We start from the raw sequence: 17074 nt of genomic DNA, 5'->3' as shown, positions 1-17074 counted from the left end.
TATTAACTTGATAAGAATGTTTAATTCTCATTTTTTATTTTAAATGAGCATTATAAAAATAAGCACTACATTTCGAAAATGCCACAACACTTCAAAATGATCATGGAGCAAATTTTTAATTCGAATTAAGTGTTAGTGTGTTACCCATTTCAGACTACTTAGGCAAATGTGCATAAGCTACAAATTTTGTGAGGTAAAAAAAAAAAATCATTGAATCAAAACTTTGTGGTATTATACAGACCTCAAACAAATATCTACCATCAAAGATGTTGCTATAAATTTTACAAATGATTATTAGCACTTGGCACACCCTGGAAAGAATTAAGAGCCTATACATGAAGGGGCAAGTTCTCAAATACAAGGCATACACAAACTGGGATACTTCAATAAGAGATTACAATATAATATTGACATAACAGTCCCTAACATGGACGAAAACAGTAAAAACAAAAGAAAAACCATGGCATCACAATGAGGACATCATTGTGGCCTGTAGTATCCACTTTGATGAGGAGGATAGGGACTTGGAGCAGTGTATGGTGGTCGAGGGTAAGATGATGGCTGTTGGCCATGTGCATTGTAATATGGACCTCGCCATCCTGGATAAGCAGGCTGCCCATATTCATAACTGGTTGGAGGCTGCTGGTGTGGTTGTTGCCCTTGTTGGGGTGGGTATGGAGAGCCACTTGAAGGTGGAGCATGATACGGAGGTGGATGAGGTTGCTGAGAGGGGCCTTGTGAGGAACCATAAGGAGGAGCATATCCAGGCATTGAGGAACTCTGTGGTGGCTGATAATAAGGAGGAGGTGCTTGAGGTCTAGAAGCTTGGGAAACATTTCCACCATCTGTTTGTTGCGGAGATGGGTGATAATAGGAGGGAGGTGGCTGTGCCCTAGGAGCTACATTTTCTGTTTGCTGTGGAGACATTGTTCTTGGAGGCTGATGGGCTTGGCCTACTGACGGGTAGCTTTGATTACCCGAATTCCTATCCTGGAAGCTGAGGCCTGATATTTGTCTCTGCACATCTTCTATCATTTCACGGCACTGGATATTTCTGGTCATCACAAAATCACTACACTGTTGCTTTACATTCGTAATTGCATCCTGTTTCAGGGAAACACCACATAATTACTACATTAATCACAACTGATTTAGCAGTATCAAACAGTCTATTAGCAGTATCAAATAGTCTATTGGAAATTGTTAATCAATATGGTCAGATTGGTCACAGAATAACCAGTACAGAAAGAAGTGGCTTTGCAAATTGATATAATCTCGAGATTTGAAGTAATATTGAAGATATCCAGATAGACAGACCTGAAGCGTTACATAGAACTTGAGTCCCTCATTTATGTTATCCTTGATTTCTCGGTACTTTGCTATGGCAGCTTCAATCTGCTTAAAGCACTTCTCACGAGAAGCTGTAATTCATAACATATAAACCATTAAAAAAAGGATGATGGAAAGTAAAGGCATGATGCATGTATTATGATACCGAAACCAAAAAATTGAAGGAGCTGTAAAAGCCCGCCACTTAAAGTTGGGAGGAATAAAGAACAAATAAAACAATGCATTGTCCCACCCGTCCCCTTAGCACACTCCTAAGAAAAGGAAACAAGTATATATAGGTTTAAAGAACAAAACCAAGAAAAAGAAAAGAAAAGGTAAGAAGTCAAGAGACTTCATGCTTTCCCTTTGAGACTCTAAACACAGATGAATTGCATGGTCTCCTAAATCCACTCCAAGCCTTTTCTACCATCTTCCCTCTCCATTTCTCAAGCGAACTTATATTATTGACTCAAGGTGCTATTACTAATGTTAGTTTATTATTACTCGAAGTCGATCACATGGTAAAAAATTAACAAGTATGAATATCCTGCCTCATATCTTTCTGGAATATTGCTTTTTAGCATGGAATTTGTACTTGGTTAGCACACAGAATTGAATAATAATTGCAAGTCCTACATAGCTAAAAGAAAGATATCTCATCCTTGGAGCACTTACTCCAAAAATGGCGTGATAAATGGTGATTTTTTATACTTTTCATTACAAGTTAATTAGAGAAGAAATTGTTTCTCATTAATCAGTCATTGACGAGCGTCGTGACAAATAAAACCTGGAGTGGTAAATTGAGAAAATTATGTCAGATTTATCCACTCTTCTAAGCAGATTTTCTTTCCCAAATACAAATTCAAACCTTCCACAGCCAAAAACTTCTGAAAAAACAAGCAAATTATTAGCGGTTGTACTTTAGAATGCAGCTTGAACAGTAGGGAAGGAAAGATCTGCATGAATCTTGATGTCCAGCCTCGCATGTTTTCAAATAATTTCACATAAGGCGTAAATTTGAAGTATTTAAACAAATAGGACCATGGCTTATGGGAAAATAATATCATCTCATGAAAATATACCATGCAGGACTTCATTCTTTGTCCTTTTTAGCAAGAGAGTAAGGGTTCTTTTTGGAGGAGAGAAAAGGGGGCATTTAAGACTGAAGCTAAACTCTTACAACACTTTGACCCAACTTCAAAGGCTGTATATGAACTTCCCCTTACCTTTTGAAAAAAAATATATATCAAACCAATTCAAAAGCAATAAATATAAAGCCATGATTCGAGAATCTAAAGGGACAAAATGAATTGATGAAATAAAAGATAAGCAGCAGAAAATGAAGATTTTGCAAGCTTGTATTTGTACAGCTTGTACTTGTACTTGAAGTTCAGTGAAACTGAAAAACAAATTGCGAATGCAAGCTAAGGCTAAGATGGTGATCTGGGAGATGAAAACAAGGACAGCTCCACGTTAAAATTGAGAAAAAAAGACTCCACCCTAATAAGACGAAGGAAAGCTTGTTAAACTCAAATCTCAATATGATTAGGATGAGGTATGCATCAGGGATGATAAATTTGTGATAAGACCATTGGGCTTGTTCAGCACGAAAATCCAAAAATGCCCATTGATATGGTTTGTATCCAGTAGAGAAGTCGCCTGCCAGATGACTGAACAAACTCACCAGTTGCAGAATACAGGAAATAAAAGAGCAGCTAGAATCCCATCGAAAGAACCACATCTAATATTGCATCTCTACACAGACAAACTACTTTAACGTCACCACCAAGTGGTAGATGAAAATGCAAGTAGCCTTCAATTACGACCCAAATGCAACCAACCCTACAACTCCATCCATAACAAAATAACAATTCGAGACCAATAAAATCCTTCTCCTTAATCTCTCGTATTTGGTGTCAAATGAAAAGATTAAATGACAGGTACAAAACAAATGAAAATCACAATAACAATTCAGCAAATTAATATAGCATAGGTATTACTAAAGTTGAGTACAAAAGTCAGCACCTTCACAAAAATGTTAAATGCTTCGTGTGGGCCAAAAGAGAATATCAAAGGCAGGGTAGCAAATAGCCTGACTATCGACACTAAATATAACTACGCATCATTGTACTCGGATTTTAACTTATAGTTAGACAAAAACTACTCCCATCATTTATTGCATTAAGCTCAGATATTGTTAGAAGAAATTAAGCAACAAACACAATAAATATTCATAAATCTAATCTTTGTTAACTTTTACAGAAGAGAAAAAATAAATAAATAAAACAATAAAAGAAGAAGAGGAGGGGACACATGATTTCTTGATAGAGATTTCAGATATGATTAAGTAATGTTAAGAACTTGAACAACAAACATAAATGCAAACTCTGACAAAAATAAATTTACCCTTGAAGTCTTCAAGATTAAAGATAGCAGAAAACTGATCATTCTGAGCCTGAAACAAGAAAGCCAAGCAATAAGGGAGCAAATCACACAATACAATTATAGTACAAATCCTGAAAAGCCTAGAAATCGCCTAATGAGACAAGGTAAAGAAACATGACACCAAAAAATCACTTTCTAGAAACGCAATGCATATTTTAACTACATTACCAAGCGGCAAGTCATAACTCGCAAGGATGAACATTTTTGACAGTAGTGTTCTAGAGAACAGTTTTAAGTGAGATAGATGTAATTTTTCCTGTTATAGAAACACACATGATATGGTATAAAGATAGAGGCTTCGAAAATTAAAAATATCTTTCAATATCTTACGGGTAACAATAAGCAGTCAGGTCACATCAGTGATTACAGTAACAGTTAATAAATTGCAGAAATATCATTTCAAAAGCAGTGCCACAAAGAGTTGACACTTTCTTAATCTGAATTTCCAATTAAGAAATGTGAAATATAAAAGTCCAGATTATCCTAGACAATTTTTTTATTCATGAAAATTATAAATTGAAATCAATGATTCCTAAATAACCACGCTAGCCACACCAAAGGTCTGATCAGAATCAGACACCTCTGTGAAAAGCTCCTGAGATACCAGATGACATCCCAAAGGAAAGCCAAACAGTAAGCCTACAGCAGATAATTTAAATCTTCCTTTCCAGCCAGCTCACCACAGAATCCCCATTAAAGCACAAACCAAAATTTACTAATTCCTCCGTTTCCTTTTAGTTGACACTTTTGCTTTGTACACTATTTACATAACTTACTTTGACTTTTTATTATGATTTAGTGTTAAGAAAAGACAGTCATGTGGGGCCTTGTTAGATTCGTCTTAATGTCTATTTTCTAAATATCAAAATTTTTATAACTTTTGCTAATATGTAATTGAAAAAATTTACATTTAATTATTTGGAAGTATGTGTGGGCAAACGTGCCTAAATCAAATGTGTCAGCTAATATGAAATGGAGGAGGTATATATAATCAATAGTGCTCTATTGCAAGTGTTTCAAAAAGTTTGCTAAAGAGACTTTAGAAATAATTACTTGTTGCCAAAAAGAAATTTACTTTAACAAAATAACAATCTAAAATATAGTTAAATATTATAACAAAAAGATTGAACCTGGATTTGCATCAATAGCTGCCCTTGTGCCTGGATATTTCTAGAAATCTCCTCGCAGATGTGATCATATTTTGCAATTTCCTTTTTAAATAGATCCTCATAAGATCCAGTGGATGTCATCAGTTTTGGCAGTATGTCATCCTGAAACAAATGGCATGTATGTCAACCAAAGTAGGCAGTAGATTATGACAACAGAACACTACATAACAATAAGACATGTCATGCCTCATGCTATATGAGCCCCTGCTACGATGACCCAAAAGGGAACTCAACTGATATTTTACCCCTTATTTTCAATAAACACATGATCCATACTCTTCGGAATCCCTCCACCAAGTAACAAAGGGCAATGTTTCAAAAAGAATAAAGGCAGCTTACAATTATTAGTCAAACATATAATTCGTTCAGAGGGTGGTTGACGCCCAGTTAGTTGGAGCCCCTATTCTATTTCTAATCTGAATCATTATTATAAACAATAATTTGAACCATTAAACATCAACAAAAATTTAAATCCTAGAGAGTTTCACAAGAGAAACTGAAAAAGAAAAGGCAAAGGAAACAAAATAGCAGCAAAAAAATATATCCAAGAAGTGGAAAAGAGGATTATGTTTCGTAGCCCAAGAGCCCCACAGAAAAATCATCAAAATCAATTCTGTTAATAATTATTCACATTGGAGCCATTGGAGGGAAATGCCAACATTAAAGATTTAAAATCCTGACACAATCATGCACACCTTTCTTTTCATTTCTTTAAGCATATCTTCAAGGCCTGCCCGTTCAGCTCCGAGAGTCTCCAGTTGCCTCTGCAAAAACGAGAAGGTAAGGTATAATGATGATGAACAAGAAAACTAGTTTTTCGCCTCTGCACAAAATCAGATTCAAATTTGAATTTAGTTTGAACTTATATAAGCATTTGATGTAAGAAATATCAGATTGAAACAACGTACAGTATACAATTTACAATGCTGATCACTCAAACTTACTTCCTTGCTAGCAAATAGGGCCTTTACACTTGAGATCAGAGGGATATAGATAGAAATAAAAGAAAGGGAGAGAGACTTAAAATTTCTTAGCAGAAAGTAGAAACAAGGATATTAATAATTCATGCATTTTATTTATATCTTGTCCTCACTTCCTCATGGAAATCATTGCCTCCACAGTCTAAAATACTAAAGTATCAGTTTATTTATGTACGGGAAAGGAAAAGAAATCAAGAAAGCTAAAGCCACAATTATTTTTTGGCTAACAGATGGAACATAATAAATTCCTTGTACAGTGTTTGAGTTGTGATTTATAGAAAAATAGGGTAAAGAAATGGAAAACCTTCTTTCTTTTTTCCCCCTCCCTATTTTTCACAGCCAGAAGCCCTCACTGCCAACCTCTCCCTTTCCCCTCCCTCCAGCATAGCCTCTATGGCTCCACAACTATCCTCCAACCTCCCTCATCTTCTTACGTGTATCCACCGCCATTGAATAACAACCAGTGTTACCTAATACTCAGGATCCCTCAGAGAATTGTCTATTAAGAAACGTACTGGTATGACGGAACAATTTTGCTCTAACTTAACATAATTGGGTAGTGAATTGTGTTCCATGTATTAAGTGCACCGCAGATAAGGTAATACTGCTAACAACATCAACGAATACCTTCTCAGATTACCTTCTCTCTTTCAAGTCCCAATATCCCAGTATTGCACAACCACATTCCTAGAGTGAACAGGTAGGACTAAATTCAAGTCTATGGTAATTGAAATAGACTAAAAATTCCAGATCAGAAATCTCAACAGCCATTTTTAACCAACATGGCATCACATTTAAGCGAAATTTTATGGTGATTGCAGCCTGATCGAATTTTGATTGAAATTGGTACTTCACTAGATCGCAGTCACTCAGATCTGCAATTTCCTTTTCATTAGCAATTTTGGAAATGGCAGAGATTCTAGTAATAGTCTTTGTATTTATGATAGTTTCACATTCAACTATAACCACTTCCTGTTGTCACGTGTTGGTCATTTATTTCTTCTTCTTTCGTTATTATTGTTGGTTTATAAGAGAGTGAGCGGGTGATATTATTTGCGTTTGGTTGTCATGTTATTGGTCATCAAGGGGATAATGAAAGGCAATAAGAGGTGGGGCAAGTTTCTGGGTTGGACAAAGGGGATGGGAAAACTATAGAGAAAGAAGTGGGGGTGTGCATAAAAAAGGAAGACTAGTTGCAAACCATGTTGCGTGTAGAAGGATGGGATTAGGATGATTATTATGGAAAAAGTGAAGGATAGGTCCTGGTACCATGCCTCCATGGTGTAATACATAAAGATCCCCTAATGTTATAGAGCTGGTTTTTCCATCATCCCCTAATGACCTTCCTTTCCTCCCAAACTATTTCATAAATAAACCATTGAAACACAATTCACCTAGCTCTTCCGTAAATTTAGTCTTACTTATATACATAATGTAATTCACCGTTTTAACTTTACTTCCAGCACGACTTCAGAATAAATGAACTTGATAATCTGACTGTGAAATGGATGCATCTATGGTGCTATATGTTGTTGAGCATACCTTTACTATTGCTGCTGTTTGGAGGTACTTGCATATTGCTAGCAACTGAAATAATGTGGCACAACCTGTTGTATTCTTACGACTTACAAGATGGTTCATACTTTCTTATGATTCCAGAATTCAAAGCATTGATGATAGAAATGAGATAATATCTGATGGCCATAATTGCTTTTCAACAAACCTATCACTTTGTTTTAAAGGGTGTGGAGCGCACCACGGCACAAAGTCCTTGGACCCTAGGCACAAGGCAAGAGGCGAAGGCGCACACCTTTTTGTAGGTGAGGAGCACTTTATTTGTATTTATAAACTTAATTAATTTTTCTATTTATAAGCCTAAAAAAAGACATTGGGAAAGTTGAAAGGGCCATGTGAACAATAACTAGGGTTCTTAAACAGGAATTGGGGGGATATGGAGTATTGAAGTTGATCTAATCGTTGCAAAGTCAAGTGGTGTATTTTCTTAAACAAATAATTGTGTTACACATTAGCTATTGACGCCTTACAACATAAGGTGAAAGGCTCAACCAGCAGCTAGAAAAAAGGGCATAGGTTCGCACATTTTGTAGGTCTTTGCACCTCACAAAAGTAAGGTGCCAGCTCTCCAGCCTGACAATGCCTTGCGCCTAGGCGTATCTCTTAGGCGCACTTATTTAAATTAAGGCCTATCATAATTAAACCATCGAGCATGGACACCAGACTTAATCTTTTATGAAGAAGTCTTTGAAGCCATTCCATTGTGAGTTAGAGTGTAGACAGCCAAACTTGAATTTGAGTTGTTAAAGGAGTGATTTAATAAGTAGGATAGGCATTCTAATGGTAGTACCACTGTATGCTGATGAGTGTTTTACCAATCAAATAAGAGTTCCATATGAAAGACTTCCGATAGAAGATAGACAAAACTGTAGCCTTGCCATGTGTGATGAATCAAGAGAGAGCCCCAGTCATCCTAACCTACAGCAGAAGGCAACAAAACCCCCGCAGCAGATAGCAAACCATGGACCAATCTAATATATAATCATTCTATTTGGATCAGTAAAAAAATAAAAGCCGTAATTGGACAAGTGATTAAAGGTAGAGACACAAAAGAGACAATGAGAATATTGACAAGTTCATTTACTTGCAAAATACGCAAATATGCGTAAACAACTATGTTAAAACAAAGAACAGGAAAGAAATATTACCAAACTTTGCTTCAAAGCTCCAACTACTGCATCCTCATTAGCATCCAAAGACATAATTGGCTTTGCAAGAGTTGGAAGTGCAGCCTCAATCTGTCAAAGAGCAGAAGTGAACCATGAATGGGCGAAGATATATGATTAACAGAAATATGCAAGTTAAAACTTTTTCCCTCAAATTTTCCAGATGGTGAAGGAGGTTTACAAAAAGAATCATTAGCACAATCAATCAAAAGGTCAACCAACAACTCTACGAACAGAATGCACCATAAGGCTCAGGTCAAAGCGCGATAAAAAATAAAAATATTAAGTGCACAACTCAAGAATATGCATAAAAAAGCTGAATGATTAAGTCCCAAAAGGTGCTGAAGAGTCATTTTAGTATTGCAAAGAGATACTTCATACATGTGTACGATACAAAAATTACACCAGTGCATAGAGTTGCCAGTAGCAGACACTATAACAGTACATACTTAAATGCAAGAATTTAAAGAAGCTTCATAGAAAAAATGCAAAACCAAGAAGATGAACAATTTCCCAGTGATTGCTAGTCATGCTAGACGATGAGGTTTTACATTATATCAGCAGTCTCACTTGTTCCTTTATATATTCTATCGGCAATAAAGATCTTGCATAAAGAATAAGGCAATAAGCTGACAGCCCATGACAGAAACTATGGAAAGGCTAATGCAATAGGAAAACCAAACCTAGGTAACTTAATTTCCCAGAACCCTTACCTAACTCCTGAACTAAAAAATCCTCATATTCAAAAGGGAAGATAAAAAAAGTTTCATAAACAACCATATGATCCAATCCACTTGTCGATTAGATTAATAAAAAAACTTTTCAAGTTCAGAACATACAGTAACAGAACCTCTCTAAAGACAACCATGATAGAGGTAAATGGTCCTCTTAAATATGCATATTTTATGTGCTTCAACATACAAAAAACAAGAGGTTATACTATAAACCAAAATGACATAATTAAGCAAGATACAGGAACATACAGGTTGGCGATCAAGTATGGACATGAGGGCAGAATGGTCTTTGACAGAACGCTCAATTCTAGCATCACTTTCTCCAGCTTGCTTTAAGTTAGCAGCAAATCTGTTAAGCCTATCCAGCAGGTTCTTTGTAAGTGTACTGGATTGAGGCCTTGTCCATCGTGTGCCAAACTGACTTCTAAACTGAGAATCCTCTTGAGCTTCTTTCTGTAAAAGTTCCTCTGTCTGTACCAATAATTCATGATTGACCCTTCTCAGATCTCTAAGTTGTTGTAACTCACCATCTAGTCCAGCTGGACCACCACTAATTTGCACTGCTTCCACATCTTCTCTGAGATTTTCTGGAAGGCTCACATTCCCTTCTAAAGCAAGAAGAGATTCAGGTAAGTCCATTTCTTTAAGCCTCACTCTAGCTAGCTCGCTCCCCTGCTGAAGTTTCTCAGCTTGGGTTCTAATAACATCATCAACCATCTCAGTGTACTTGGAAAGAGCTTTTGTACTGCTGTCTGGAACGAGAGATAAAAACATCTTCTCTTTGCTCGCATCCACTATCTCATCCAAAGGCGCGGGTTTTACCAATGAGAATGCAGGTAGAGGAGCCAATGAACTGGCTTGTGGTACCCTTTGCAGGTACACTCTATCATTCTCTTTCATTGCCCTCTCCAGATTGCGATTAAGACTTGCCTCGAGCTTACTAACAGCATCCAGGAGCTGGGCAGGAGCTCCTTTAGCTGATCGCTTCACATCAGATAGAGCACTAATACCAGACTTTAACCTAGCAATTTCTTCAGCTATCTCCTCTTTCTCATGGAGCTCTAAACTGTACCTGTAGCAAGCCTCAGCGAAAAAAAGAGATGCCTTGAGCTGCACATGAGCTATCCAAGTCTTGTCAAAATGATAGTTAAGAGGAGGAACATTGAGTGCAGCTAAAGCTTCTTCATAGTATATTCCAACCTGCGGTTAACAAATTTTTAAACACATCCTGCTCAATTAGGAAAGGGAAGCTTCAGCAAACAAATTAAAAAGCAAAATCTATCATCCTTTTTTACAAGTCAAAATAAAGCTAAATATCATAGGATGCTTGGCATGAAACCAAATCTACGCCGAGCTATATAGTTGAACTTCAGACTATCATATCAAAACCATCAGCAATATTTACTGAGTTCACAGATTCACAACTGTTCAAAAGAAACTGCATACATTCTCAGTTTATTTACCACCGCAGCACAGCTTCCATAGATGCTGCAGCAGTGCCCGACAGGGGAAAACAGATGCAATGAGGATTACTTTCCACAGCCAAGTATCACAATAGAAGGAACTCCAAAAGCCTAATTTCTTGCATTTACAAAGGTTGAAAAGGTCAAATTACTCCGAATGTCAATCTATCCTTCAACCTCTCCAATTTTTATTGCAATATATGCTAATAGAATGAATTTATCTTCCTTAGTTTCGTATATTCCATCAAATTCAAACAACAAACCCATAACTTTACTCAAATGGGAAAAATGATCAACAATCACAAATATTCACAAATCACAACCAAACGCTAATCAAATTCTCTAAAATCCCATCTCAAACCCAACAAAACTCGACGAAAACTCGATTTAAAACCCAAATTACCTGACGAGAGATCTTAGAGCAAGCACCAGGAGTACTCCCTTTAGCAATACTAGTCTCAAAAACACATTCCTGAGCCTGAGCCAACATCAACCTCTCCAACATCCCAGCACACTCAACCGAAACATCCACAGTCGCCGACCCACCAGCAGCCGCCTTCACCGCCACATTATCCCTCAAATAAGCGAAAACCCCGGCCGCGGTAACGAAATTATGCACCGCCTGTTTCCTCCCCTCCACCGTAGACCGATCAACAGACAACCCAATCTGACTATACACAGCCCCCAAATTAAACAACACCGCCGCCTTCTCGAGGTGCAGATTAATCTGCGACGACTTGTTCTTCGTCTTGAAAGCATCAAACCATGTGAATTGCAGAGAATTGATGTGATCTTTATCAGGCGAAATGGGAAACCTAGTTTCCATCAAACAAAGGCATTTGAAGTATTTGAGGAGAGTATCGCGCTTAGCAGGGGGTGAATCGGTGGATTTCTCGATGTCGGAGCGGAGTTGTTTGACGGTTTCGAGATCGTCGTCGAGGTTCTGGGCTTCGCGCTCGGAGTAATGGAAGGTGATGTAGTTGCGGAGAGGACGGTAGAGGTCGAGGGAGTTGGTCTTCTTCTCGTAGATTGCGAGCATGAGGTTTGTTGTTGCTGCTGATGAGGTCGAGGTTGAGGTCGCCATTGTTGTGAGCCTGAGGAAGAGAGAGAGAATGGGGGGTTTTGAGCGTGATGGATACTGTCCGCGTTGTTGTCCTTAATCACGAAGGAAATTTCTCAAGAAGGTTACTCGTACAATTTTCATACTGTCATTTGTTTTTTTGGCTGTCATTTTCGTAATGTCATTTACGTTGTAACAAATTAAATATACGGAGTATCTATTAGGAATAGCTGGCTCGTTCGATCTTGTATATTATTCAAATTTCAAACAATAAGTCTAATCTTAGAGCCTCTTCTGATTTATCAGAACTGAGCTGAACTGAACTGAATTAATTGGAGCTGAACTTAACTGAATAGAGTTGAAATGAATTGTTTATGAGAGAAGGAAATTAAGAGCTGAATTGATTAGAGCTGAACTGAATAAAACTGAAATTAAGTTGATAAAAACAGGCCCTTACTAACGCTAGTTCTCCCTTACTATTATTATATATGAACCCCTCCTTCTATAGCCTCTGTAAACTCATTCTTGATGATCTTGCCCTTCACAATTCAGCCTCGGTGTTGTTATCAGGGATCATTTAAAAAATTATATTTCTAGGCGTACTTTTAATTTAGGCTTGTTCAACTTTCTTGCTGAAGTCATTGCCCCTTGTAATGGCCTCTTTATTAGCTAGGGAACATAATATCACTGATATTCTCCCATAATGGATAAGAATTGGATTCTAACTCAACCTTCAAGTGCAGCATATCTACTGTGAAGAAAATTGGGCGGCAAATTATGTTGCCTCTCTTAGATGTTTCATTCACTCTAACACACCAAGATATAGACCCATTTATGGATAACAATTTTTTTAAAAGTTTTTTACTTTAAAATAGATTATTAAGGCATGGACTTGCGAGAAGATGTTCCTAATTAATTCCGTGTATCTTACATCAGTATGAAAAAAAAATTGTCATTTATCAAACTAAAAATAATTGTTTGAGTGTATCAATCAATTTCAATCTTCTATCAAACAAAGTTTGATCGGGTGGGAAAGTTTGTATCTAACAAGTCATAACGAAGAGGTCGTAGGATCAAACCCCACTAGAGGCACTTTAGGTGGAGATTTTCTTATCTTGCCCCCCTACTCCCAAAGTGTCTAACCCGCTAATCCTACCAATAGGACTTATGAGATTTCAATCTGCTAAAGCACTTCTCTTACCAATCAACAAAAAAAATCCGAACTAGGTCATCTTCTCATTAGTTTAAGCAAATTAATAACTTGCTAAAGAGGTTAAATTACTAGTATGGGCCCATTGCTTTTATTTAATTACATAAAAACACATACGCATATTCTTAGGTGCACACTCATGCACCTAGAAATAGGTTTAACAACAGCACGATATGTAATCCCCCGTATTTTTAAATATATTAGTAATGAAATTATGTTTTATTCATAATTTTTATTTGTATTTTTTTTTTCGGATTTAATTTCAAAAGTTTCAAATTATTTTTGGGTTTGATGAACGATTTTATTACAAAGAACTTTTTATGAACCTTTCTTCACTAATTTATGTCCAACAAACCAAACCCATTTTCCTTTCTTAATTGGCCCATTAATTTTATGAGGCCCAACCTTAAAACTAACCCTACACCACTCTCTCTCTTATAAATACCCCATACATCCCCAAAATTTCCCCACACAAAAGGTTAGTTTTATTTCCTTTCTCTTTTGTTTTATTAATTTGTGTAATTATAATTATTTATGGGTTTTGATTTTATTGTTTGAATCAATTTAATTGGTATCAAATTGTATTTTGATGATTCAACTTTATAATTTCAGATTTTATAAATGTTATAATTTTCAGATTTTGTAAATTTAATAACCTAGGGTTTTTAATTATTGAAAATCATGATTTTAGGGTTTTTATGAACAATTGATTTAGGGCTTTTATAGTAATGATGTTTTGAAATTTTGGTGATTATATTACTAATTAGTTTCCAGATTATTTTGAACACGTAAATTCGTATTTTAATGTTTAGATTTCGGTTCGTTAATATTAATCCCGTTTTAATCCCGGTTAGGTTCTGAACTCATCCGATTTTGACAAAAAAGTAGTGTTTTCCATGTGGAAACGATGTTTTAAGAAAGACTCACTACCTTTGGTAGTGAGAACCACCCTCTCGTGGCCAAATTCTGCCTCTAAATATGATTTTCGGGCAGTTTTTCATTTTTAACGAAGTTTTTTATTTTTAAAATTTTATCCTTGAGTTTGATTAATAAAATTAATTATTTTTAAAGTTAATTAAGCATATAAATATATGTTTTATTTATTTTAATAAGTTTTTCATCATATTATATTGTTGGAAATTACTTGGGATAGTAATATTAATTGTTGGTTGTTTTCTAGGAAGTGATTATTCCCTAGGAGAATTTTAAGTGATTAAAAGTGGCTCAAAAGGATTGTTTGTATGAGGTACGTACATGTCTACTTCGTTATAAGTAGTATCATGTTTAGGTACCAAAAGGAAAGAACTTAGTTTCATGATTAGGGAACACTTGGATGGAAATTGTTTGGTTACACATTGATTTAATTCATGTGCTTATGTTTATGAAACATGTTTTGGTGAATTGATTATGTTTGTATGGAATTATGGATGCAAACATGTTGAATTATATTGGATAAAATGTTTGTATGGAATGTTGATACAAGCATAATTTTATTGGATTGGTTTGTTAACCACATTTGGTTTATTAAAGGATTGGAATTGAATGGTTTAAGTGGAATGAATTTATTAATTATTCCACAAGGTTATTATTATTTATTTATTACTCAATCATAACTTGTTAGTATGTTGAGTAAAGGTGGATTAAGCCGAAATGGCTAGGTGAGTTGACTATGTTCAACAATTTTGGATAATTTGGAAGTTTAATGGAATTAAAGGTTAATTTGTGATGTGATCACCATTGTCTTAAATAAGATTAAAAACGAATTGATGTATGATTGTTATGTATGGTCTTCTTGATTGAGTCGGCTATTAATTAAAATTGTAATCACGTAAAGTGAAACATGGATGAGCAATAAAACTCTGGAAAGCGTGCACTTCTAGAGTATTGACAATTATGGGTTGGGGTACACGGTGGTAGCCCGTGGCTTTTCGAGGCTTGTTTGATCAACATGTCCTCTTCTCTTTTGGTATTTACATTTTATTTTATAATGAAAGTTAGATGGGATCCTAGACTAACTTTGTGAGAATGGAGTCGCGCCCATTCTTGCATCGCGCTAAACTTTTATTTCAAATGGTCATTTGGGACCTGGATTGGACAACCTGGTCTATTGCTTACTCCAAACTAAATTAAATTTATTAAATTGAATATGATGAGTCAAGTGTTTGGAATTGGTTAGTAAGTATGTTGAGTCAATTGAATTGTCTAAGTGTGGAGACTTGATTAATGAATTCGTGTTGTATGTTTAATTACTTTAATTAATTGAGCATGCTAGGTTTGGTACGTTGTAGCTTGTATGTACTCAGCTTTGCTGATTTCGTGCTTTTGTGTGTGTTTTCTTTTGGTCATGGCCTTCGCCTTTCAATGACCCTGTGATGATCCAATTATTACACTTGTATTATTGGGGAGCAGTATGCACAGGTTAGCTTGATGATGTGAAGTTAAGGGATTTGACAAACGCATTGTCAAGGGATTGGTGTGATTGAGAGTATTCGATTCTTGTGTTGAACTTATTTATGCTTTGCTATTTCGTTTATGTTTTGGATTTTTAATATTGGTTTGGTTTTAAATAAGGGCCTTATATGGTTCCAATTTGTAAGCTTTGACTTATTCGTTTTCTAAATTGTGTTATTTTAAATACTTAAGTTTGATTTTTCCGCTGCGATACTTTGATAAAGCCTTAACTTTTTAACACGTGGCGGTAACATGTCAATGGTTCTCCACTATTTTATTTAAAGTAAGTGGTTTGAAAAAGGGAGAATTATTGGGGTGTTACACGATATGAACATTAGCTTTTCAGAAAGTGAACATAAGCATAAAAAATATGAACATTGGCTTTTCAGAAAGTGAACATAGACATTAAAAATGTGTGATTTCTGATTTCTTACGTGGTGACTTTGTGATTAACTTCGATTGATTAGGTTATACTACCTTCGTTAGCATTTAGTTGCAACTTTGGGGTATTACTTGAGAGGCGTAAAATATTCCAAAGTTGCAATTAAATGTTAACGGAGGTAGTATATGATTTTCTTAATTCTAACGAATTAAATTTTATCTGATTTTCTGCATTTTTTAATCAATGAACATAATCATGTAAATCATAAAAATATGCATAGGTTCCCTTAAATGTGAACATTAGCTGTTCAAAAAGTGAACACAGGCATAAAAAATATGAACTTATGCATTTCAGAAAGTGAACATAACATTTCAAAATATGAACGTAAACATTGGTTTTTTTAAAGTGAATATAAGCATTTAAAAGGTGAACATATACGTAAAAAAATATGAACATAAACATTTAAGAAAGACAACAAATACATAAACAGATTAAATTAATATTTCATGAACACACTACATATTTACATTATGAATATTTGAAATTATTTATGAACATATAAAATATTATTATGAATATAATGCATTTAATTATGAACACAAAAATTTAAAGAAATAAAAAATAATATGATTATGAAACATATGCATTATAAGTATTAAATGTTCATTTTTTATTATTAAATGTTCATATTTTTTTCATGTTCATATTTTTTTTACTAAATGTTCATTTTTTTTTACTAAATGTTCATTTTGTAGAGCGTAGTGTTGATTTTTTTTTACGGTTGTTGCACCTATCTAAGGTGCACAAGGGTGCACCTTAGACTAATTGAAAACACATATTGTTGATTTCCACAAAAACACATATTCCTAGGCCATTAGTAATATCTTTAATTATTAAAAAGTATAAATTCTAACAATTGAAAATTAATACAGTAATATATTTATTGAGACGATTGTAACAAGTGTCCACAGGCCACATTTTTTCTTATGTATAACTCACAAACATTACTTTTTTTTTTGGTGTTTAGAGAGCCACAAGGACGGGTGATGAGATCGATCCCAGGATCACCTGGACCGGGAGGGAAGTTCTAACCACTTGAGCTACCCTCAA

General features: G+C 35.3%; 1 protein-coding gene across 1 annotated transcript; it reads right to left on the bottom strand.

Moving 5' to 3' along the window:
• Nucleotides 1-210: 210 nt before the first annotated feature.
• Nucleotides 211-12048, bottom strand: LOC145600965 (vacuolar-sorting protein BRO1-like). The gene is made up of 8 exons (XM_081656846.1): nucleotides 11265-12048; nucleotides 9648-10598; nucleotides 8647-8736; nucleotides 5639-5707; nucleotides 4905-5045; nucleotides 3736-3784; nucleotides 1318-1421; nucleotides 211-1104 (listed from the first exon to the last, which is right to left on the bottom strand). The coding sequence occupies exons 1-8, from the start codon at nucleotides 11943-11945 to the stop codon at nucleotides 481-483; spliced, it is 2709 nt and encodes a 902-aa protein (XP_081512972.1). The 5' UTR covers nucleotides 11946-12048; the 3' UTR covers nucleotides 211-480.
• Nucleotides 12049-17074: the final 5026 nt, after the last annotated feature.

Source organism: Chenopodium album, chromosome 21 (assembly GCF_948465745.1).
Source record: "Chenopodium album chromosome 21, dcCheAlbu1.1, whole genome shotgun sequence".
Classification (NCBI taxonomy): domain Eukaryota; kingdom Viridiplantae; phylum Streptophyta; class Magnoliopsida; order Caryophyllales; family Amaranthaceae; genus Chenopodium; species Chenopodium album.
This window is presented reverse-complemented; position numbering and strand designations above follow the sequence as displayed.